Below are 25,865 nucleotides of genomic sequence, written 5' to 3'. Positions count from 1 at the left end.
CCATCATGCATTGCCTTCGTCGCCAGTGTAGTCGTTGGGTTTCCATGGTGGTCACCTCGTCCGACTATAATGCTGTTGGGGTCTTGTTGGAGCTGCCTGATGTGGGGCTCCACTGCAGATTTTTCATTTGGGGTCTACTCCTGTAGCCTTATACTGTACCTACCAAGGTTAATCTGCAAGGCAGAGGGGCAGTGATTGGTTGGCGCCAGGACGTGTCCACATGCCATTTGGGCTTATGCGCCTTCCCTCTGGGGCCCAATGCTGATCTAACCTGGGCCCAAGAGGCACCCAGTTACCGTGTGTTGCCACGAGGAGGCACAACAGGAGTCTTGATGGCTGTGCAATAGCCCGTTTGTCACGAGGGCTAGCCAGCGGTGGCAGCTGAAAGCATGAGGGAGCAAGCAGTGCTTGCACCTTAACACTAACATAATGCTGCCACACTAGAAGCATTGCACCACCCTGTGTGCACACACACACACACACACACATCTCTGAGTAGTCAGCGGAACTTTTTTTTTACGGGAATTAGCCCACCCGGGCACAGGTCAAACGACCCACAACGGAGCCTGGGGGCCGAAAAAAAAAGAACGGAAAGAAATTGAAAATATAGAAAAAAGTTTATACTGTATTAATCTACACCACGAAGATGCCGGAAAACCAGCTTTTTAAAGTGAGACAGATTGCAAGAGCATGGAAACACAGAAGAAGGCAGAACATTCCACAGTTTGGCTGTGTGAGGAAAGATGGAGGTACTATAATGGGTTATTCTCATGTGACCGACATCCACAGAGAAATGCTGGGCACCACGGGCAAGACGTGTGTTACGAACCCACGGCCTTGCTGGCGGTACACAGGATGCCAACTCCACCGAACATTGCCCGTTAAAGTACCAGTAAAAGAGAGAGAGTGAAGCAACATTGCGGCGAAGAGAAAGGGGAGAGAGATTGTTGACTAAAGGAGGAGAGTTAATAAGACGAAATGCCTTTGATTCCACCCTATCTAATAGTTGGACAGAAGAAGAGCCACCCCAGATATGAGAGCAGTACTCCAAGTTAGGACGAATGAATCCCTTATATACTTGGAGCAACTGCTCAGGAGTGAAGTAGCTGCGGCATCTGTACAGCATTCCCAACTTTCGGGAGGTAGCTTTAGTTATACTAAGGATGTGTGATTTCCAGGACATATTGGAGGAAATGGTGAGGCCTAACATATTTATTTCAGAATTTGGGAGGATGATAGCGTCCTGAAATGTAATTGGTGGGAGATCGTCTAATTTACAAAGTGTAATTGGTAAATATTGAGTTTTGTTACTATTGAACTTAACCAAGTTTGTATCTCCCCATTCAGAGATGCTGCACAGATCCGCATTGATAGAAGTAGTGATATCAGTTCTAGAAACAGATCTAGTTTGAGAGTTAGGAGGAAGGGGAAAATGTGAGGAAGAGTGAAGAGTAGAATCATCGGCGTAAGAATGGATAGAATTAGTTGTAGTGTGAAGTAAATCATTGATAAAAAGAAGGAAGAGAGTTGGTGAAAGAACAGAACCCTGTGGGACGCCACTATTGGTAGAGAAAGAGCAAGAAATCGATCCCTCAACGACAACTGCCATGGATCGATTCTCAAGGAAGTTAGAGATGAGAGAACAAAGTGGGGGAGAGAAACCAAAAGAGGGAAGTTTAGATAGCAAAGACTAGTGCCATACCCTGTCAAATGCTTTGGAGATGTCGAGGGCCACGACAAAAGTTTCCCCATAATCCCTAAGTGAGGATGACCAAAGATGGGTGCAATAGGAGAGCAGATCACCACTAGATCTCGCGTGGCGAAAGCCATAATGGTGATCCGACAAAAGAGAAAGGCGTTCAAGGTGAGGGAGAAAATGGGAGTTCAAGATAGTTTCGAAAATCTTAGAGAGAGATGAAGTTAGGGCAATGGGGCGATAGTTAGAGGGATTAGAATGGTCACCCTTCTTCGGGATGGGCTGAACCAAGGCATGCTTCGAAGAAGAAGGAAAAGTTTTGGTTTTGAGGCAAAGGCGAAAGAGGCGAGCAAGCACAGGGGCCAGGGCTTCAGCACACTCCCTCAGAACACGAGGGGGTATTCTGTCCGGTCCATGTGCCTTACTCAACTGTGTTCGATTACCGTTTTCATTCATTTTCTGTTCAGTTTTTATGCCTTATCTTGGCTGTAACAGAAAATAACCCATTTATGATTACTATGCAAACAAAAATATTTTCCAAATCTACAGCCTCCCACTCTTCTGCCTGCTGCAGTCAGCACTGTCATTCCTCATCACCAAAAGTTGTGAACCACGGGAGTATGAACCTGCGTCTGAAGCACTTAACCGTGATGTGACTAGATTCTATAATGTTCCTGCTGTCAATTGAGTATTTATAGAAAACCTACTAATATGTGTTCATACATTCATTATTATTCTGCCCACCATAATAGAGTCAAACAGTCAGTATTTTCAACAATGCTTTTACGTGCTTTGAGAATTTGCAGCCCAAATTCATTGATGAGGAATATAAATATATCTATAATATTGACTCAAACCTTAAATACCCTAGATCTTTCATAGACAATTGCATGAACATTACTAAGAAATCTTTTTAAAGAACTGATCCCAAGCCCACCCATGACCATAAGAATCTCTTAGTATTACCATTTCACAAAAATTTCTCTCAAATTCCTTTACAACTAAAAACCTGGAACGTCAATGTGGCATTTAAAAACTCATACACTGTTAAACAAATGTTAATCAAGAACTACCCCAACAACACAATTGGTTGCATTTATAAAGTTCCTTGCAAGGAATGTAATATGTTTTACTTCGGCCAGACAGGTAATGATCTTGTAACTAGACTTAAGCAACATAAGTATAGTGTTAGGACAGGCCAGGAATCCAATGATCTGTTTGTTCATTTGAGGGATAACAAGCATTGCATTGACTGGGATAATGCCTCCTCAATATTACCTTGTAATTCAATTGACAGTAGGAACATTATAGAATCTAGTCTCATTAAACATACCGAAGCAGTCAACATGAATTTGAGTAATGGCATGTACAAACTGGACAATTTTGTAATTAAGAAGATTTGTGACCAGGTGAGAAGGCCAGGTCACCTGACCATCTGACCTGACCACCAACCGTTGTGTGCTATTTAAAGATAGTAGGGTCATTACCTAATACCTGACCATTGTGGACCTGGTCTCACCCTCCTCTGTATATATACTGTACACCTTGATTTGTATTTCTCTCTCTAGTCTGTACTCACCCCTGAAGATGTGAATTACACGAAAGCGCTTGGGAACTTCGTGTTTTCTTCTTTCCTTGTGGTTATCATATATATATATATATATATATATATATATATATATATATATATATATATATATATATATATATATATATATATATATATATATATATATATATATATATATATATATATATATATATATATATATATATATATATATATATATATATACAGTGACCCCTCGTTTAACGAACACCTCGGTTAACGTAATTTCGATTAACGAACTGCCTTCCATAAGGATCTTCAATTCGGTTAACGAAAAAAATTCGCTTAACGAACTTCTTACGAACCGACCTCAACATGTTTTCGCTTGCACTGACCGGGCAACCAGCTTTAGTATCAGTCCGCCAATACATTAATCGGTTCTAGGGCTTAAATTCCTTACTATTTTTGTAAATATCAAGAAGTTTATACTATTCAATAATTTTAAAAGTTTAATATTCAATTTTTTAGTCATTTTAACAATTATTGAACAAAATTGAAGGTAAAGTGACTAGTTTAATGCGCGGCATCCAGCCTCTTTACACAGCAAACAGGCGTCAGTCTCTCTCTGTTTTCACTGGAGGTAACATCTTGCTTGATACTCTCTTCAACTAAACGCTTTTTTTCTGTGTTTCCAAGCAAATTATTGGTCATTTTGAAATATATTTTATATATTGACAATATATAATGCAGTGCAGCGTTGATTTAAAGAAAATAATCTTGAATTAAACCAGAGAGCTAAAATTTTATGGGTGAAATGGCACCATGGGGTGACTTCTCTTCCACCCCAATGCCTTCTCTTCTTCCTTCTCCTCCACCCCCATTCTAAATCCCATCATCATCATCATCATCCAGGAGCCTTCTACATACACACCTCAAAGTAAGTGAACTTTTCTACCATTTTTGTTGAATTTAGAAATTTTCGGTGAGCTGAACCAATTACTCCAAAAACCCATTGAAACAATGATTTCGAAACGCTTCGGTTAACGAACGACCTTCTGGAACGGATTGAGTTCAAGTAACCCAGGGCCACTGTGATTTTATCAAGATTTATCTTATCCACGTTTATTGTGGATTTACATGAAATATATATATATATATATATATATATATATATATATATATATATATATATATATATATATATATATATATATATATATATATATATATATATATATATATATATATATATATATATATATATATATATATATATATATATATATTGTATGTACATTATGTATGCTGTATTATATATTATGTATGTATATTATGTATGTGCTCCATTTATATATATTATTTATTCAGCCTAGCTAGCAGCATGTGGCAATGTAATTACCATGTCCCACATACTTAATTAATGTGCCTGGCGACATATGGAAGCTGTTAGTGTGTCACTTGTCATACGTCGCCTATAGAGCAGTTGACCAGCAGACAGGTTGAGGAGCGCTACTCCCCTTGTGTACATATCTCTTATCCAGTAAATTGAACCTACAAAATTATACAGGTGTTTCTGTTCGCTCCTGTATATTGAACTTATTACTCAGACCACGAACATGGCACAGTGAACTGGTTTTACTGGATAATTACGAGTGAAAGTGCAAACATTGTGGGAAAGCCGGCTTACGGACTCCTTCCCTGTGTCAACCAACCGCCGCCCGCCACCCCTCCTCAAAGAATTTTAGCAACTTTGAGCAGTGTCAGTGACAGTGATTTTCTGTGCAGTGTTTAGTGCATTGTGTGTTTTGTGCCATACATGTGTGACCTTGTTCTAAAGGATTCCCAAGGTATACGGCATATTCTGGGCATTTGCAAGGAGTAGACTTGAGTACACCTCCCCTCGGGAAGCCTGGAGGGTAACTGCCGCTAGTCGTCCTCTCCACCCCCCTCACAGCGTCGTCTCCACACCCCTTCACAGCTCGAGGAGACTGCTCTCACTGCCCCAGACACACACACACACACATGTACACACACACTGACCGCGGCGATTCCCTTATATAAATTTTTTATATATAATCTACTTATCTGTGTATTTAATTAATTTTTTGTCTGAGATCTTGTTGATACGACGGGCTGACACTGATTTAAGACACAGTACACAGATGAAGTAGTTATGTCTCGTGCCTTACGTAGCCGTGGAGCCAGCGCCCGGATGAGTCAGTCGGATGATAGCTCCGCAGAGATGGATGACCAGGCTGACCATGACGCTCCAGCTCCAACAACATCGCGCAGCCCTTCACCTCAATATTCAGCGTTGTCTCCAGAGATAATTGCTTTAATGAAGTTTATGAGAGATGAGAGGCGCGAGGATGAAGCTAACAGACGTGTGGCGGATGAGCACAGAAGGCAAGCAGAGGCAGAGAGAGACCACCAACGGAGATTGGACGACAGTGCACGGTTTGAAGCTTTGATATCTCGCCTCACTGTTAACCAAGCCCCTGGCTCTAACACTGCTCTCGGTACTGACTGGTTCAGATACCTCATCAATGCTTCCTTCACGCCCACCAGCCCCACCTAAAGCAGCAGCTCAAACACCGCCCATCTTGAAGCCTGATGTGAATTTCCAGACTTTTCGTGAATGGCGGCGACGGTGGACTGATTATTCTACAATGGTGAATCTCCAGAGTTTGTCACAGCCTAAGCAACTCATCCAGCTGCATATGTGCCTGTCCTTGGAAATTCAGCGTGTCTTAGAACATACGTTGCAGGTACCCCCAACCTCTTCGTTGTCTGTAGAGGAGGTACTGGACATTCTACAACGGCACATCAAAGGACAGCAGAATGAAGCTCTGCACAGGAGGGAATTGTTTAGCTTAAGACAGATGGAGGGTGAGACTTTTGACGCCTTTTATGTACGACTTAAGAGAGCCTCGGAAGAGGTAGATGTATGCCTAGGCCACCACCAGCAGTGCGAGGAGACCCAGTTGAAGCAGGTGATCCTGATGGGTGTTAAGGACGAGGAGCTTGTCCAACGCCTCACCTCCCTCGACTCTTCCTCTTCTCTTAAGGATGTTTTGACAATATGTCACTCCTATGAGGCTGCCAGGTGTGCCACCACTGCCATCCGAGCTCCCCCTACAGTTGTACGCGCTGTGTCCCGGTACAAGAAGGACAAGAAGTCTGCTCCTACGCCTTCGCCCACCACGTCCACGCCCGGCTCATTTTGTAACAACTGTGGTAAGCAGCACGGAACACAGGTGTGTCCAGCTGCTGAGTCTACCTGTAACAGTTGTGACCGTAAGGGCCACTGGTCACTCACAGTGCGGTGCCCAGCCAAGTACATCCAGTGCAATGTGTGCGGTCGTCTGGGCCACTATGACAGGTGTTGTCCGACCAACAAACCCAAGGGACAGCGTCGGCGGAAGCTTCAGCGCCCTTCCACCAGAGAGGGCCACCCACAGTCTTCCAATCAGAAGCATGACGACCCTGGACAACGCTCGAGCCATATTAGGAATGTGTGCTCCCCCCGCGTCCCAGGACCAAAGTCCCCCAGTACATCAGTGTCATTGTGACCTATGGCAGTGTGTCACCCCGTCTTCAGATGTTGCCCGACACCGGCGCTGATGCTACAGTCATCGGTCCCCAGCATTTGCAATGCTTGGGGCTCTCTCCAAGTGATCTAGGACCGCCCCCCAAGGATCTCCGCTTTTCGGCAGATGGTTCACAGATGACCCCGGCCCTAGGTTCACTCCAAGCACAAGTCACCTTCGGCAACAGGTCGTGTCAAGCCTGGATTGATGTGCATAATGGTGTCCCGACTCCTTTGCTGTCCTACAGACATTGTCAAGAGTTGGCCATCATCTCCCAGGACTTCCCTAAACCTATTCTCGAGGTAAAACACGCCAACAGGGTGCAAGAAGGGAGCAGCAACGACCCTGCTGCCGCCCTACCCCTGCCTCTTGCCAGTGACACCTCTCCTTCGGATGCTCGGAAGTACTTCCTGAAGGAATTCAGCGACGTTCTGGTTACCAAGTCCGCTCTGGAATCCAAGCCTCTCAAGAAGATGGTAGGTCCCCCCATGAGGATCCACCTGAGGGACGACGCGAAGCCCTTCGCTATTTACACCCCTCGACTGGTCCCCCTGGCCTTCCGCGAGGCGGTCAAAAACGAGCTGGACTCCATGGTCGCCCAAGAAATTATTGCACCAGCCGGTGATGACCCGTCTCCATGGTGTCACCCTATGGTTGTCGTCGCAAAACCTAAAGGTGGTGTTCGGATCACCACTGACCTCTCCAAGCTCAACAGCCAGGTGTCTCGTCCTGCGCACCCTTCTCCCACGCCCTTTGCAGCTATACGCAGTGTGAACCCGAAGGCGCGCTTCTTCACGACGATGGACGCCCTGTGTGGATACTGGCAGATAGAGCTTGCCGAAGAAGACCGACCACTCACAACTTTCATCACCCCGCATGGACGTTACAGTTATTGCCGTGGCCCCATGGGATTCGCCGCTACAGGAGACGCTTTCTGTCTTCGAGGTGATATGGCTCTACAAGGTTTGGCAAACTGCGTGAAAGTGGTCGACGACATACTCGTGTACGACGAGGATTATATGGATCACCTCTGCCGTATCTACGAGGTACTCAACAGGTGCCGGAAGCACTGCATTACCCTAAATGCCGACAAGTTTGTTCTGGCCAGCTCTTCAGTTGACTTTTGTGGGTACACCCTCTCAGGGAATGGTATCGCAGCTGACCCGGAAAAGGTCCGCGCCATCACGGATTTTCCCACCCCTGCTAACCTCACCGACTTGAGGTCCTTCATCGGTCTCGTCAACCAGTTAGCAGAGTTTTCGTCGGACATCTCCGCAGCTGCTCAACCACTTCGCCCCCTGATGAGCCCCAAGAGGACATTCCTGTGGACCCCCGACCACGACAAGGCCTTCCAGCAAGTGAAACAGGCCCTGTCTAGTCCACCTGTCCTCGCCACATTTGACCCAGCCTTGCCGACGGTTCTGCAGACAGATGCCTCACGCTTGTACAGTGTGGGATACGCCCTATTACAGGATCACGGTGGAGGGCAGTTCCGGCTCGTCCAGTGTGGCTCGCGTTTCCTCTCTGATACCGAGACGCGTTACGCCACTATTGAGTTGGAGCTGTTGGCTGTGGTTTGGGCGATGTCCAAGTGCAGGTTTTACCTTATAGGCCTGCAACACTTTCACCTAGTGACCGACCATCGCCCGCTTGTTCCGATCCTCAACCACTACACGCTGGACGCTGTTGAGAACCCTCGCCTCCAGCGTCTGAAAGAGAAGCTCTGGGCGTACACCTTCACAGCAGTGTGGCGCGCTGGTAAGGAGCTCTGCATCCCTGATGCCTTATCCCACTATCCTGTCCGCCCTACTCCAGAAGACCCTGTGCTCGACGCCGACCTCGCTCTTTCCGTCAGGACTGTGGTCACTCTACACGCCGTCCAATCCCTTCGTTCGGACCTGTCACCAGATGACGACAAGGCAATGGAGGACCTTCGAACAGCGGCCCGAGATGACCCTTCCTACGTCCGACTCGTCGAGTGTGTGAGGAATGGATTTCCTAGCAACCGCTACGATCTTCACAACACCCTACTCCCGTATTGGAAACTCTGCAATGAACTCTACTGCGACGGAGACCTTGTTCTGTACGGAGCACGTGTAGTTGTCCCTGCTGCATCACGTCCCCACGTCTTGGCTCGCCTTCACGACAGTCACCGTGGAGCTGAGGCCACCAAACGAAGTGCACGACAGACTGTGTTCTGGCCCGGCATCAACTCCGACATCTCCAATGTTGTCCGTGCGTGTGAGCCCTGCCAAGTATTACAACCCAGCCAGCAGCAGGAACCCTTCATGAGTGACGACAACCCCACCCGCCCCTTTGAGTCTGTGTCGGCCGACTTTTTCTGTGTCAGGAAAGTCCTTCCTTGTTATCATCGACCGTCTCTCTGGTTGGCCGGTTGTCATCAAGTGCGGTAATGACACGATGTCTGCCGCCACCATCAGCAAGTTCCGCCACTACTTCCGTGACGTGGGCGTTCCTGTACGCCTGCGAACCGACGGAGGGCCTCAGTTCACAAGCCGGGACTTTGCTGTGTTCCTTGACCGATGGGGAGTCCGGCATGTGTTGTCATCGCCCCATTACCCGCAATCCAACGGCCATGCTGAGGCTGCTGTCAAATCCTTGAAGCACCTCATCCTTAAGGTGGCCCCTTCTGGGAATATTGACTGCGAGGCAGGCCTTCGACCGGGGTCTTCTTGAACTCCGCAACACACCTAACTACACCGGACGCTCCCCTGCCCAGGTTTTGTATGGACGCCCCCTTCGTTCTTGTGTCCCTGCTCACCCTCAATCCTTTTCCAAGGAGTAGCAGGCCAAGACAGAGGATTGTGATCGCCGAGCCGCCGAACGTGTTCAAGACGTCGTCACCCGCTACAACGACCACGCCCATTCTCTCCCCAGGTTGAGTGTCGGCACCCAAGTCCGTGTTCAGGACCCGACCTCCCTACGTTGGGACAAAGTAGGCGAAGTCATGGGTCTCGGTAGGTCACGGGACTACCAGGTGCGGTTACCCAGTGGTCGTGTGTGGTGGAGGAACCGCCGTTTTCTCCGCCCTGTAACAATGCCTTCTGCTGACCCCGCCACCAGTGTTGAGTCCCATACCCTTCCCAGTGATCTAGTCCCTCGACGCTCAGAACGGATCCAAAAGAAAAGGTCCGCTCAAGACTTTGCTATGAGCGTATAGGGGGGAGGGAGGTGTATGTATATTATGTATGCTGTATTATATATTATGTACCTGTATGTATATTATGTATGTGCTCCATTTATATATATTATTTATTCAGCCTAGCTAGCAGCGTGTGGCAATGTAATTACCATGTCCCACATGCTTAATTAATGTGCCTGGCGACATATGGAAGCTGTTAGTGTGTCACTTGCCATACGTCGCCTATAGAGCAGTTGACCAGCAGACAGGTTGAGGAGCGCTACTCCCCTTGTGTATATATCTCTTATCCAGTAAATTGAACCTACAAAATTATACAGGTGTTTGTGTTCGCTCCTGTATATTGAACTTATTACCCAGAACACGAATATATATATATATATATATATATATATATATATATATATATATATATATATATATATATATATATATATATATATATATATATATATATATATATATATATATATATATATATATATATATATATATATATATATATATATACAGTTGTACCCCACTTAACGCGGTCAATTGAACCCAGAGGGTCCCGCGTTAAGTGAAATCCGCGTTAAGTGAACAACAGAACATATAGGATTAATTCCAATAGAAACCGGCCCGACCCCCAAACTCCACTTTTTGAAGGCACATACCTATGTTGTAGTAAAAATAACATCTTAATTTTATGATGGTACATGCACACAATTAATACTTAAGAGAAATAGAGAAATACAGTCGCCAAGTTAATGTCCATTCAAATAATGGACTCAACTCCCTCCCCCTCTCACACTACACAGCCGGCTAACAGATGGTCGGTCGGTCCCTCCCTCCCCCCCCCCACCCCCCACCAACCGTCCCAAGGAGATGTGTGGGATAACCTCAAACTAAAGTTAGGAAAATATAATTGACATTGCTGGATTCCTTGTAAGACCAGGAATATTTTGAATAGAAATGTCATATATTTTTCACAAAAGATAACATAGTTACCTAGAGAAAAATTTTTATCTAAAAATTGTAAGTTTAAAGCAAAATATATGATGTTTATATTCAAAATGATCACCAAATTATAAGAATTCCAGCAATGTAAATTATATTCTGACCGGGTAATTTGTATGAATTTTATGAGCTAAAACAAATATCTTCAGTTAATAAAAAAAAAATAATCTTCACGACACTATCTGTCAATCAAAGTACCCCACCTTGCCTCCCCCCCTCTTCCAACCGCGCGGTCAGTCCCAACCCTCCCCCCCACCCCCCACCAATCCTCCCTTCCAGAGTTTTTAACATTTAGTATTAAATAATACCTCAGATTAAAGTTAGGATAATATAATTGACATTGCTGGATTCCTTGTAAGACCAGGAATATTTTGAATATAAATGTCATATATTTTGCACAAAAGATACCATAGTTACCTAGAGAAAAATTTTTATCTAAAAATTGTAAGTTTAAAGCAAAATCTATGATGTTTATATTCAAAATGATCACCAAATTATAAGAATTCCAGCAATGTAAATTATATTCTGACCGGGTAATTTGTATGAATTTTATGAGCTAAAACAAATATCTTCAGTTAATAAAAAAAAATAATAATTCTTCACAGGGTAACAGATGGTCGGTCGGTCCCTCCCTCCCCCCCACCCCCCACCAACCGTCCCAAGGAGATGTGTGGGATAACCACTAAATTTTAATAAATAATACCTCAAACTAAAGTTAGGATAATATAATTGACATTGCTGGATTCCTTGTAAGACCAGGAATATTTTGAATATAAATGTCATATATTTTGCACAAAAGATACCATAGTTACCTAGAGAAAAATTTTTATCTAAAAATTGTAAGTTTAAAGCAAAATATATGATGTTTATATTCAAAATGATCACCAAATTATAAGAATTCCAGCAATGTAAATTATATTCTGGCCTGGTAATTTGTATGAATTTTATGAGCTAAAACAGGCAGTCAGGCAGGGTGGCGGGTGGGGCAAATCTAAAAATAGCGTCTCGGACACTCACCGCGTATATGTGGAAAAAATCCGCGTTAAGTGAAAGTTCAGCTTTGGCAAGGCACCGCGTATATGCGAAAACGCGTTAAGTGAAACCGCGTTAGGCGGGGTAAAACTGTGTATATATATATATATATATATATATATATATATATATACATATATATATATATATATATATATATATATATATATATATATATATATATATATATATATATATATATATATATATATATATATATATATATATATATATATATATATATATATATTAATACCCCGCCTTACGCGGTTCTGATTTACGCATTTCTACATTTACGCAGTACCCTGCCAGAACCGGAATTCGCACTTTACGCGGTGCATCTACTCGTATACACGGGTGAATTAAATTTTTTTTATTTAGCTCATAAAATTCATACAAATTACCCGGCCAGAATATAATTTACATTGCTGGAATTCTTACAATATGATGATCATTTTGAATGTAAACATCATGGATTTTGCATTAGACATACAAATTTTAGATCTAATGTAACAATTTTGTTTACACAGAGCAAATATGTTATGTTTTGTGCAAAATATATGACTTGTATATTCAAAATATTCCTGGTCTTGCAAGGAATCCAGCAATGTCAATTATATTATCCTAACTTTAGTCTGAGGTATTATTTATTACTAAAAATGTAAATATACAGTTTTAACCCAAACATTTCTCTGGTAGGGAGGGAAGGTGGGGGTGGGGGGTAGGGAGGGAGGGAGGGACCCAGCAAGCTTAGGAAGAGGGGGGGAGCCAGAGGTGGGGTATTTTGATTGACAGATAGTGTCTGGGTGAAGTTTATTTTTTTTTTATTTACTGAAGATATTTGTTTTAGTTCATAAAATTCATACAAATTACCCGGCCAGAATATAATTTACATTGCTGGAATTCTTACAATATGATGATCATTTTGAGTGTAAACATCATGGATTTTGCATTAGACATACAAATTTTAGATCTAATGCAAGAATTTTGTTTATACAGGGCAAATATGTTATCTTTCGTGCAAAATATATGATGTTTATATTCAAAATATTCCTGGTCTTGCAAGGAATCCAGCAATGTCAATTATTTTATCCTAACTTTAGTCTGAGGTATTATTTATTACTATACCTTAAAATCTAGGGATTGGATGAGCTTCCATGTTCAACACCCACTCATCAAGAGTCAGGAGGGAGTCATCGGAAAATATCAAGTACAGATACTTGAAAGTTTCAGCAAAGATGAAGCTCTGTTGAGAATTGCAATTAAATTCCAGGTAGCGACGTGTCCTAATATTACGTATTAAGTAATTATTAGATGTTTTAATTGCCTGTATGTCGGCCTGGCAAGTTATTGCTAGGCATTAACAAACCTAACCTAACCTAACCTAACCTAACCTTGGCATAAAGCTATACATCACATTCTGGATTGAAAAAAAAAAAAGGATCTAGAGTGAGGGTTTTATTGTATGACAAAAATTTGTGTGTGGTTAACTGATGCACTAGTATGTGACTGCGTGGTGGCAAGTTAAAGATCAGCTGTTGAGGATCGCTTGGCAACACTCTGCCACATCTCTAATCACCCTCACCTTTCTCCTTTCTCTCTCTTTTTTTAAAATGCTATGTAAATTAAAGTTGAAAGGATACAATGTTGCTCATTTATATTGTACTTACACTCAATTTTGTGGGTAGACATCAGCTGTTCACTAGCTTCTAGCAATGCTGCAGGCGCAGTGTCACCAAAGAAATTGATAGACGCATCACCTCCTCACCACTTACCACAGTTTCCCTCATCACCACTACCTCTATTATCACCGCCTAAATCATAATTTCAGTGATGCAGAGATGTTTAACTTCAGCCAGAGTAGAAATGTATATTATCCACTGCCTCCCTCCCTCCCTGCCTCCCACCCATCCACCTACACATGTCTCACACTTGTTCAACAAGTGACTGTTAGTAATGATAAAATGTTATTAATTTGTTATTTATTAGTTAGTAGAGATATGTTACTGCAATAATCTGTGTTTATTAATACAGTACCTGTATCCTTTACATACAATACTGTACAGTATATATATCTCATAGGTAAAAATAACATCATCATAAATGCATGTCCATACAGTACTGTACTGTATATGCAAAGGTATAATGACCCTTTACAGCATTGTTTTGGATAGCTCTCTATTATTCAGGAACGTATCCTGAGAGCTAACTGGGGTATTACTGTACAGTGAACCCTCACTTTACGCGGTCAATTGAACCCACGGCGGCCCGCGTAAAGTGAGAAACGCGTTAAGTGAACAACATAACATATGGGATTAATTGAAATAGAGACCGGGCCGACCCCCAAACTCCACTTTTTCAGACACAATACCTACGTTGTAGTAAAAATAACTTGTTAATTTTATGATGGTATGCACACACAATTAATAATTAAGAGAAATATCAATAATATTAGGTTTTTTAACACTTACATTAGTAGAAAAGATGGCTGGGCACACGGGGATGGGGGGTTGGTTCCGAGGCAGAGGGCAGATCATTGGCCGTCACCTGTATCACTTGTATCAATTGTATCACTATCCACCACAGAGGCTTGCAGGGCCTCTTTGTCAAACCCCTCAAAGTCCATATAAGTCCATATCCTCACTATCATTATCACTATCACTGACTTGGGCCGGCTGTGGTGGGTGGCGGGTGAAGAACTCGGTAATGTTTTGATGACTGGGCGGCCTTGTGCGCACCCTGCTCGCGCCGCTCTCCGCATAAAAGGGTACACACACCGCGGAAAGTGAGCATTCCGTGTTCGGCAGGGTACCGCGTAAACGTGGAAACGCGTAAAGTGGGACCGCGTAAAGTGAGGGTTGACTGTATAGTGTATTACTTACAGAATGCACTTATAATATCCAATAACTAAAATGACTAAAACCACTACATTTGAGGGTATATAAGCAAAAGATTACTAAACTAATGCTATACTGCTACCTGTACAACCCATGGCTTTCTGCCTAAGCAATAACCGTGGTGACATTTCAACCAATCGCTTAAGCGATAACCTCGCATATGAGACCTGCGTAAAAAGAGAACCCACTGTAATTGTTGAAATTGGCCCAAATGTACAGAACTTGTCTGTTACTCCTTCAAAGTTGAAATTGGGTGGCAGCTGCTTATTGTCGAGCACATTAAGTTGCTCGACAGATTTGGGGATGAGGATAAACTATAAGTGGCAATCCCTGAGCCCCTATTCACAGAGTCCTTTGAGAAGTCCGGTTTAAGCTAGGGTTGGCAACATTGCTGGCAGAAGAAGAATTAAGAGTTTCAGAAGAGTGGTCTATTGACGATCCAGGGTTGATAGGGTAGGAGTCAGGCCAGGAATTTGTGGATGTTGATGCCATAATAATTATATTACCAGGCTTTCACGTCCCCACCCCATCCACCCACCACAGAGCCCAATGGCTCCAAAATGGCCCTAGGGATAATGGGGAGGTATACACAGATTACCATTAAGTCTGATGACACCCGTGGAACCAAAAGGGTGTCAAATTTGTGGTACCCACTTGACTATAGCCAAATGACCGGCCCAAATGCCAGCCGATTGACTTGACTGAACTGCAAATCAAGCCTTCGGTCTAACCAGAATAAGGGACCAAAGAGGTGTGTTGCTAGCCACAAGACGCAGTGCGCAGCATCGCTTAACCTCCAGGATTCCCGTCTCCCAGCCGGGTCACACATATGGCAAACACATGGGAGAGTTACTCTCCAGCCTTGGTGGACCGGGCCAGAGGAAAAGTGCCACTAGCCAGCTCTCAAGGCTAGCAGCTTAAGCGAACCATTTAGTCTCATCCCTCCCTCATGACCCTTCCAGTATGGGAAGGACCTCAAGCCCCCCCCCCACTACTAACACTACTAAATGGCAGTCCCCACTAGGGTGTTGGTGTCTATGGCTTCATGTTATCTGTAGCAAAAGTGGATCCAAGAGGGAGGGTTGCAGGATGGTGTACACTTTCTTTTTGACACTGTTGACCCCCAAGACATCATCTGTATTTCTGTTTCATTAAAAAACTCTGCTTATCACTCCTCACTGCCCTACCCTGTCCATCAACCTTTACTGTCCACCCTCTGCCATGCCCAAGACTCCCCACACTCTCCATCTCCTATTCTACCTAAAAGGCCATCATCCCTTATTTCCTGCTCTGCCAATCCAGTATGCAGGTTAAAGGTTAGAGAAGAAACTGATGAAAGTGTGAGTAAATAGTATATGAGGGATAAAAGTATGCAAGATGGATAGTCAGTTGATGACTTGGGGAATATTATAAAGATAACTTCAAGAAAAATATCAGCAATTTAAAAGCAGTGAAAACATTTGGTATAAGAACAGAAGAATAATGGAGATAATAGTACAGTGGGGTATGCTATAACGAATCTAATTGGTTCTAGAACCTTGTTCGTTATAGCACTCGTTCGTTATAGGATTAATCCGTTCCAGGCCCCCAAATACAACCACTTAACACTGAAAAATATAATATAAAATTGTAAAAATTGTAAAAAAGTGCATAAATATGCATCTAAACCCCTGAAATAAAGAATATCATTAATATTTGTAATAAAAAAACAATAAATTAGTAAAAAAAAAAAAAAAAAATTTTTTTTTAAATAATGTTCGTTGTAGGAGTTTCGTTCGTTATAGCATTCTCAAGTTTATAGGTAAAACCATTCGTTATAGGAATATTTGTAGTAGGATTCGTTCGTTATAGCATACCCCACTGTACCTAACAATTTAAAACAAAAGAAAAAATATTCTGTGAGAGCTAATGTGAAAGTGAAGTTAGAATAATACAACATTGATAATTAACAATATAACACCAGAAATATTTCCAAAAAGACACTACAATCCATCATAAACAAACCTTCATAAAGTTGCCGTTGTGCCAAAAGGAGAAAATGATAAGCTTCTGCTCCTTTCCAAGGGTTATCAAGCATGTTGGCCTGATTGTCCCCTCTCTGTAGGTCTCCAGGTAGTACAGATCCTTCATCAAACAAACCCATCAAGGCTGCACTTCGACTTCCATCTGCTAAAAAATGCTTAAGGCTAATATTACTAACACAAAAACTGTATAAAAGATTCATACAAAATTTGTATAACATCCTAAACATAGCACTATCTGATAATTTAACTCACAGTCAATGATCAGGTATTAACTTCAGTGATGGCTGATCCTCTTTGGAGGGACTTGATTAAAAATTAAATGTTTAAGTTCTAAATGTCATATTGCGTACCTTTTCCTACTATACCTAACAGCCAAGCTCTAACCTTTATTGATTAGTGTATGCAGTACAGTACAATACAGTAATACAGTATTTCCCTTCCAGTAAGTACAGAGGAAACTTGACGGAATATGAAGTTACATTCCTGCACCTGACACGACAGAAATGATTGTGGCTATTATAAATAAGCTGGGGGAAAAATAGTCCTCTGTGAATTTTCCTCATGGAAAGTCCACACACATGTATATCAAACTTAAAGGTGTGAAAAGGCTTGAGACAGGATTGGTTGATCCACAAATAAAGCTATGAATTGGCAAATCAACTTTTATAATCCTTGGGCTTCTTAATAGAGCATTTTAAAGTAAGTTTAAAAAAAAATAATAAAAGTTCTTAAAAAACAGGTCAAAGTCATACATTATAAATTTTAAGAATACCGATTTGAACTGAAGGCAAAAAAAAAATCTTACATAAGTAATATCTCTATTAGCTGGAATCCCTCTTAACCGGAACTCTCCAATAGCCGGAATTTAAATTTGCTCAAATTTTTTTCGGAAATCATCTTAACTCCGGGTTTCAGAAATTCTGTCCAAATTTTTATTTCTGGGTCTGGGAGCAAATGAAATAATGTGCAATTACTGAAAAATCTGAGAAAATGGGGAGAAAATCACTCTAAACCATTCTGCTCAGGGCCTGGGAACAAGGGTTCCCTGCATTATGAAAGATTGCAACATGTTTAGCTGCATTCTCACACGGTTGGTGCGTGGGTGGGAAGACCAACCGCTTGGGTAACGTAGGATTTTTATGCTCTGGGTCTATTTATCATTACTGTACAAATATAAATATATCTTTAAATGTACAATCAAAGACAAAAGTTGGGTCGCTGTTTTGTCCAAAGCTTAAATATAACTTGTGAAACATAATGAGAGCCCTACCACAAGGCAGAGCGCACCAAAAGTTTTAGCCCTTCGGCATATGTTTTCACCAAATTTCACGACACGACTTTTGTCTTTCATTGTACATACAAGACTAAAAAAGTAAAATAATACAGTAAAAAATCAATGTAATTCCGAGCTGAGCTAACGAGGGAAAGGGTGAGGTGACAAGTCAGGTGGCGAGGTGATGAGGCAGTAGTTGTGGTGACATGACTAGACACTTACACAGCACAGACTTTAACAGCACTACTAAACCATTGTCTTATAACATTTTACTTTATAATTTCTATTTTAAAATTAATTGATAAATGCTGGCTTGAATTGGCTACTTTTGAACTTAGGCAACTGATTAGTGAATAAACCAGGGCATATGGAGATGCAGGTAGTAGGTAGTAGGCAGCTACCAAACAGGGAGGTACTACTGCCTGGGAAGATATTGGAAGCATAATGTATTGCCTAATGGTAGACCCTGCTGTCATATGGCATTACGAAAAATGTGATCAAGTCCCAGGTTGCTGATCTATCTTTCTGCCTCAATTACCCACAATTGCAGGGTCTCAACTGTCTCTCTTACTATTGACAACACCACAAATATAACCGTACTCATTCTTGATCTGTTTTATTCAATCTCTTTTATTCTCCTAAGTCAGTTGATATTAATATTGAAGCTGGGCCTTCTCGGATGGGTTCCACTGGTTGGGAAGGTTGTGGACCCCAAGGCCGACCAGATCATCATCAAGCTACTGGGGCCTCAACTGACGGCACAGCGGTTACTGGAGGATCGGCTTTTTTCACACTTCATTTTTCCAACATTCGCGGCCTGAAATCCAATTTTCCTTCTGTGGAGCACCATTTATTAATCTCTTCCCCCGACCTCTTACTACTTTCCGAACTTCAACTGACCAAAGCAGGTTCACCCAAACCTTTTCAAGTCTCCAACTACAACCTTTATACCTCTTTCCGTTCTAAGGGAGGTGTATGCGCCTACTGCAACACACGTACACCTTTAGCTCGACTCACAGATCTTGAATCTTCCCTTTATGATGTCATCTGGCTCAAAGTATCTCTACCAACTGTGACTATTTTTCTTTGTTTCTTATACTGTTCTCCCAACTCTACCAACTATTTCGAACTCTTGGGCTATCTTAATTCTTGCCATGAGTCATTGCTATCCACACACCCCAACACCGAGATCCTCTACCTAGGGGATTTCAATGTACATCACAGAGAGTGGCTTGGCTCTGCAAGGGATGACCCAGGTGGAGCTGAGGCACTCTCTTTTTCCCTACTTAATGATTTGGAAATAATAATCAAACACCCTACACGCGTTCCTGATCGACACGATCAACTTGTAACATTCTTGATCTTTGTTTTACCTCTAACCCCTCACACTGTTCATACTCAATTTCTGCCCCCTTGGGGTCTTCTGATCACAACCTTATTTCTATTAAATCAAAATGGGCACAACCACCTCCCCCACCCCCTCTAAACGTCAACTATGGCACTATCGGAGGGCAAGCTGGCAATCCTTGCGAGAATTCTTCACCGACTTTCCTTGGGATGAATGTTGCTTTTCCACTCGGGACGCCTCGGTATGTGCTGACAGCATTGCTGGGGTTATACAGGACAGTATGAGTGCATTTATCCCATCTTCTGTGATCTCAAAGCATCTCTCAATGTAGGCAACTCCGACTTCAGGAGCTCTCTCCCAGACCCAAGATAGTGACTGAGATGGCTGGATTTTTGGTTCCTCGTCCTGACACAAGCAGCCATCGCAAATATTATCAACTTATAAATGCATCAGAATCTGAAACAGAAAAAATATTGTTAGTTGGGTTGTTAAAGAATGAAGTCAGAAAGCAATGTTCACTATTTAATTGTAATGCACTAATGCAGCTGTACGTTAGATTTTCGATAAATTTCACGCTAAAATTTACCTAGCAAAAGGTTGCAAAATATTGAAACTGAAATTATTTTCTGTTTATATACACTAAAATCTACCAAAAAAGTGATGGGCCATTAGTTTTAGCTGATCTTCCCTCCTATGACACCCTAATGGCCATGCAAACTGTTTTCCCACTAAGTTCTTCTGAATAATTCTTAATCACTGAATCATAGGCTTGATCCAAAAGAGACCCTCCAATTTGATGTCTTATTAGGTGGAACATATCCTGGTCTTAGCATTTTAATCATCTTGATAAACTATTCGTGCTCCACTGTTTTTGTCACAAAACCAGTTATGCTTCTTTGATCAGAAATAATATTTATGTTGTTTAAAAAGAACATACTAAGTGATAAAAATAGAATATCTGAATATGTATAGCCTAGCACCTACAGCCTGTTCACTCTAGCTTTGCAAAAATGTACAGCCCCTTGCTCTTTATTGACTGATATATAATGCCGGGAGAAGAGAATACTACAGTTCTTCTGAATTTCAATAGTATTTATTATCTTAGTTAACAATATTTTTCATGTAAATATATACATTAATAATGAGACCTTATGATATGATCAAAGTTTCGCAAAACTGGAGAGAACAGACTATAGTACAGTACATAATTCTGTAAATCCAAATAATGTTATTAGCCTGCTGCATTGCATATACTTTTCAATCATGTAGAATAAAAAGAGAAAACAGTTATTAGTAAAAAAATCATTTTGATTTAAATCATTTGATTTAAATCATAACAACCCTGGGCCGCCCTATATATACCCCATATTTGTATATTATTTTATATATATATATATACAGTTTTACCCCGCCTAACGCGGTTTCACTTAACGCGTTTTCGCATATACGCGGTGCCTTGCCAAAGCTGAACTTTCACTTAACGCGGATTTTTTCCACATATACGCGGTGAGTGTCCGAGACGCTATTTTTAGATTTGCCCCACCCGCCACTCTGCCTGACTGCCTGTTTTAGCTCATAAAATTCATACAAATTACCAGGCCAGAATATAATTTACATTGCTGGAATTCTTATAATTTGGTGATCATTTTGAATATAAACATCATATATTTTGCTTTAAACTTACAATTTTTAGATAAAATTTTTTCTCTAGGTAACTATGGTATCTTTTGTCCAAAATATATGACATTTATATTCAAAATATTCCTGGTCTTACAAGGAATCCAGCAATGTCAATTATATTATCCTAACTTTAGTTTGAGGTATTATTTATTAAAATTTAGTGGTTATCCCACACATCTCCTTGGGACGGTTGGTGGGGGGTGGGGGGGAGGGAGGGACCAACCGACCATCTGTTACCCTGTGAAGAATTATTATTTTTTTTTATTAACTGAAGATATTTGTTTTAGCTCATAAAATTCATACAAATTACCCGGTCAGAATATAATTTACATTGCTGGAATTCTTATAATTTGGTGATCATTTTGAATATAAACATCATATATTTTGCTTTAAACTTACAATTTTTAGATAAAAATTTTTCTCTAGGTAACTATGGTATCTTTTGTCCAAAATATATGACATTTATATTCAAAATATTCCTGGTCTTACAAGGAATCCAGCAATGTCAATTATATTATCCTAACTTTAATCTGAGGTATTATTTAATACTAAATGTTAAAAACTCTGGAAGGGAGGATTGGTGGGGGGTGGGGGGGAGGGTTGGGACTGACCGCGCGGTTGGAAGAGGGGGGGAGGCAAGGTGGGGTACTTTGATTGACAGATAGTGTCGTGAAGATTATTTTTTTTTTATTAACTGAAGATATTTGTTTTAGCTCATAAAATTCATACAAATTACCCGGTCAGAATATGATTTACATTGCTGGAATTCTTATAATTTGGTGATCATTTTGAATATAAACATCATATATTTTGCTTCAAACTTACAATTTTTAGATAAAAATTTTTCTCTAGGTAACTATGGTATCTTTTGTCCAAATTATATGACATTTATATTCAAAATATTCCTGGTCTTACAAGGAATCCAGCAATGTCAATTATATTTTCCTAACTTTAGTTTGAGGTTATCCCACACATCTCCTTGGGACGGTTGGTGGGGGGTGGGGGGGGAAGGGAGGGACCGACCGACCATCTGTTAGCCGGCTGTGTAGTGTGAGAGGGGGAGGGAGTTGAGTCCATTATTTGAATGGACATTAACTTGGCGACTGTATTTCTCTATTTCTCTTAAGTATTAATTGTGTGCATGTACCATCATAAAATTAAGATGTTATTTTTACTACAACATAGGTATGTGCCTTCAAAAGTGGAGTTTGGGGGTCGGGCTGGGTTTCTATTGGAATTAATCCCATATGTTCTGTTGTTCACTTAACGCGGTTTTCACTTAACGCGGGACCTCTGGGTTCTGACCAAGTGGGGTACAACTGTATATATATATATATATATATATATATATATATATATATATATATATATATATATATATATATATATATATATATATATATATATATATAAATATATATATATATATATATATATATATATATATATATATATATATATATATATATATATATATATATATGCAAGTAAATCACTGTAGGTGCGCGTGATTCAGGTATATATGCTGATAACTATGAGTAAACACATTAACACATCGCAGACATATCATATACGTTATCGTGTCTCTAGATACGTTTGAAATGGATTCTTTAATCAATGACGTTGTCCGATCATCACATAAACTTTGTATTTATACTTACGTGTATGTGGAATACTATATATGTACATATACACTTTTACTCTTAAATCACTACTGTAATGTGATACAGGTGATTAATTTTTATCTCTTGTGCAAAATACATGACGTTTATATTAAAATTATTCACTGTTTTACAAGGATTCCAGCAACGCCAAGCAGATGGGGGGAGAGGGTGGGAGCGAGCGAGGGGGCGTGGGGGGAGGGGAGGTAGTACGTTTGACAGTTGGCACAGGCCCAGGTCTAACGCGTGTATATTTATCAGTTCTTAGGTGACTAAGCTTCTCTCTTATAAAAAGCCAGTGAAATGACCTGGGTGAATATAATTAACATAGCTGGGATTCTTGTAACATACTGATTAATTTGAATATAAACATGCTATAATTTGCACTAGACAAAACAATTTTAGTACCGTAATCAAATTAGTACATGTGCACTCCAGCTTTGCACTAAGGTCATTTATTTCTATTATGTTTCTTTTAGTATGGTGTGTGCATGTAAATGGATGAAAATAAATGAAGAAATCTATGTAAATCTACCCAAAAATACAGTTGAAAAACTTTTTTTATAAAATGTACTACAGTACTGTACACTAATGTACAACAATTTTTATCTCTTGAGCAAAATATATGACGTTTATATTCAAATTATTGGCTGTCTTGCAAGGATTCCAGCAATGCAAATTATAATCTCCTAACTTTAGTCTGAGATATTATATAAGATAAAAACTGTAAGCCTAAAAGCCTGGCTGGGGGGGGGGGACTGACGGCTCCGCCACCCAGCGAGGGGTTGGTGGGGGGGTTGAGGTGATAAGTTTGAGGTGAAGGTCTCTGTGTGTTTATTTAACAGTCCTACTAAGCTTCTCTCATTTTAAAATGCCAGTGATATGACCTAGGAAAATATAATTAACATAGCTGGGATTCTTGTAAGATACTGATTTATTTGAATATAAACATGTTGTAATTCGCACTAGACATAACAATTTTAGTACCGTAATCAAATTAGTACATGTGCACTCCAGCTTTGCACTAATTTATTTTACGTTTCTTTTAGTATGGTGTGTGCATGTAAATGGATGAAAATAAATGAAGAAATTTATGTAAATCTACCCAAAAATACAGTTGAAAAACTTTTTATAAAATGTACTACAGTATTGTACACTAATGTACTACATTTTTTATATCTTGAGCAAAATATATGACGCTTATATTCAAATTAATCTCTGTCTTGCAAGGATTTCAGCAATGCAAATTATATTATCCTAACTTTAGTCTGAGATATTATATAAAATAAACATAAAGAAATCACCAATCTTTTGTCTGGGTACACAAGAAGGGTGGGAAGAGGGGGCTGGAGGTGAGGTGACAGAATGTCTGGCGTTTGTTTGTTTATTTATTTGAGATAAGATTTGACAGTTGGCGCTGAAGGCCTGCCTGCGTGTTTATTTATCATTACCTAAGAGTGACTAAGCTCTTCTCATAATTTTCCACCCAAACGACCTGGGTGAATATAACTTACATTGGAGGGATTCTTGTAAGATAGTAATTTATTTGAATACCTGTATAAACAAGCTATATTTGCAATAGACATAACAATTTTAGTACCGTAATCATTTAGTACATGTACAATACAGGTTTGCACTTAGGTCCATTGTTACTGTACAATATTGACTAAATTCACTAGATAACGTACGCCTGGCAGCACAATCTATAAGAATACGCGATGCATACGTGACTGTGCCCGCTCTAGGGCCATTTAGGTTCGCTAGGTCCCATTATTTGAATGTTTTTTTTTTTCAATTCTAATTGTTTATTCCTTGATAGAGGAAGCGGGATCCTAGTGCTGTCACTTGGTACCCCTGTACCATAACACCAGAAGCAACTGGCCAGTGTCACAAGTATATACAGTACAGTACAGTCATCCCTTGGTTATCGCGCCTAATTGGGACCCCGCCGATAACGAAAGTACAGAACCTATGGGATTTATTCTAATTGGTTCCAGACACCCAAGACCCAACCCCAAGTTTCCCATTTTACGACCATTTATACCCACTACAGTAAATATATATATATATATATATATAATGTTATGGTAAATATCATAAACACACATAGGCATGGCTAAGTTTATTACAAAGCTATGCTTTTTTTATTTGGTCCCCCGTCATAGGAGTCCGTTTTCTCTCACGTCAGGTTGCTGAGTCCTCCATTTTCTCTCTTAATCTTTGAGTGCACCAGAGACTTCACTAATCTTAGTAATGCCACAGAATTTGAAATTGCAACCCCAATTGCAACTGGGGGTGCAATTGTTGAGGCAACTAGATATGTCTGATTACAGCAAATGTGTTATTGTCAATTAGTAGGTGAAAGATTTTATGTTCAATAGATGTAGGTTAACATTACACCTGGAGGCAGATGCTTAAAAAAGAGCCTAAGGAAGGAAGCATATTCCTTTAACACATAATATCTGATCAGTATGGGGAGGATCATCGTGTCTCCGTCAGGGGGTTGTGGAGTTGTAATCCAGTCGGCGTCGCGGATTTTTTTTTGGGGGGGGGGGCACAGACATATGCGATCGGATGTTGCTCGGTCTGACGTTAACCGGCGCATCACAGTGTGTATATATATATATCCCATATTGGTATAGTTTATATGTATATTTACCCCATACTGGTATAGTTTTATATGTATATTTACCGCATACTGGTATAGTTTTATGTGTATATTTACCCCTTACTGGTATAGTTTTATGTGTATATTTACCCCATACTAGTATACAGGTTGTCCCTCTCTAGTCCGGCAACCTCGGGACCTAACTGGTGCCGGACCATGGAAATTCACCCTTTTACCTGGATAGATAGTGACTTGTGCTTATGCTTGGAAGCACTAACACCACTTTCTCTGCATCATGGTCTCTTTTAAGGCATATTGAAGGGTTAAATGTTGTATAGTAGCTTCTCA

General features: G+C 40.8%; 1 protein-coding gene across 2 annotated transcripts in view; it reads right to left on the bottom strand.

The window, feature by feature from the left end:
* LOC121865264 (WD repeat-containing protein 35-like) overlaps positions 1-17,087 on the bottom strand; it is an 88,832-nt gene extending 71,745 nt beyond the window's left edge. For both annotated transcript variants that reach the window (XM_042364621.1, XM_042364622.1), the window contains exon 1: positions 16,928-17,087. In XM_042364621.1, coding sequence (XP_042220555.1) covers positions 16,928-17,066 — 139 coding nt within the window. In that variant the 5' untranslated portion in view covers positions 17,067-17,087. The remainder of the gene's footprint in view (positions 1-16,927) is intronic.
* Between the last annotated feature and the right edge of the window lie 8,778 nt (positions 17,088-25,865).

Source organism: Homarus americanus, unplaced genomic scaffold, assembly GCF_018991925.1.
Source record: "Homarus americanus isolate GMGI-L3 unplaced genomic scaffold, GMGI_Hamer_2.0 scaffold21978, whole genome shotgun sequence".
Taxonomy (NCBI): Eukaryota; Metazoa; Arthropoda; class Malacostraca; order Decapoda; family Nephropidae; genus Homarus; species Homarus americanus.
Note: the sequence above shows the minus strand (reverse complement) of the source record. Positions and strands in the feature narration are given on the sequence as shown.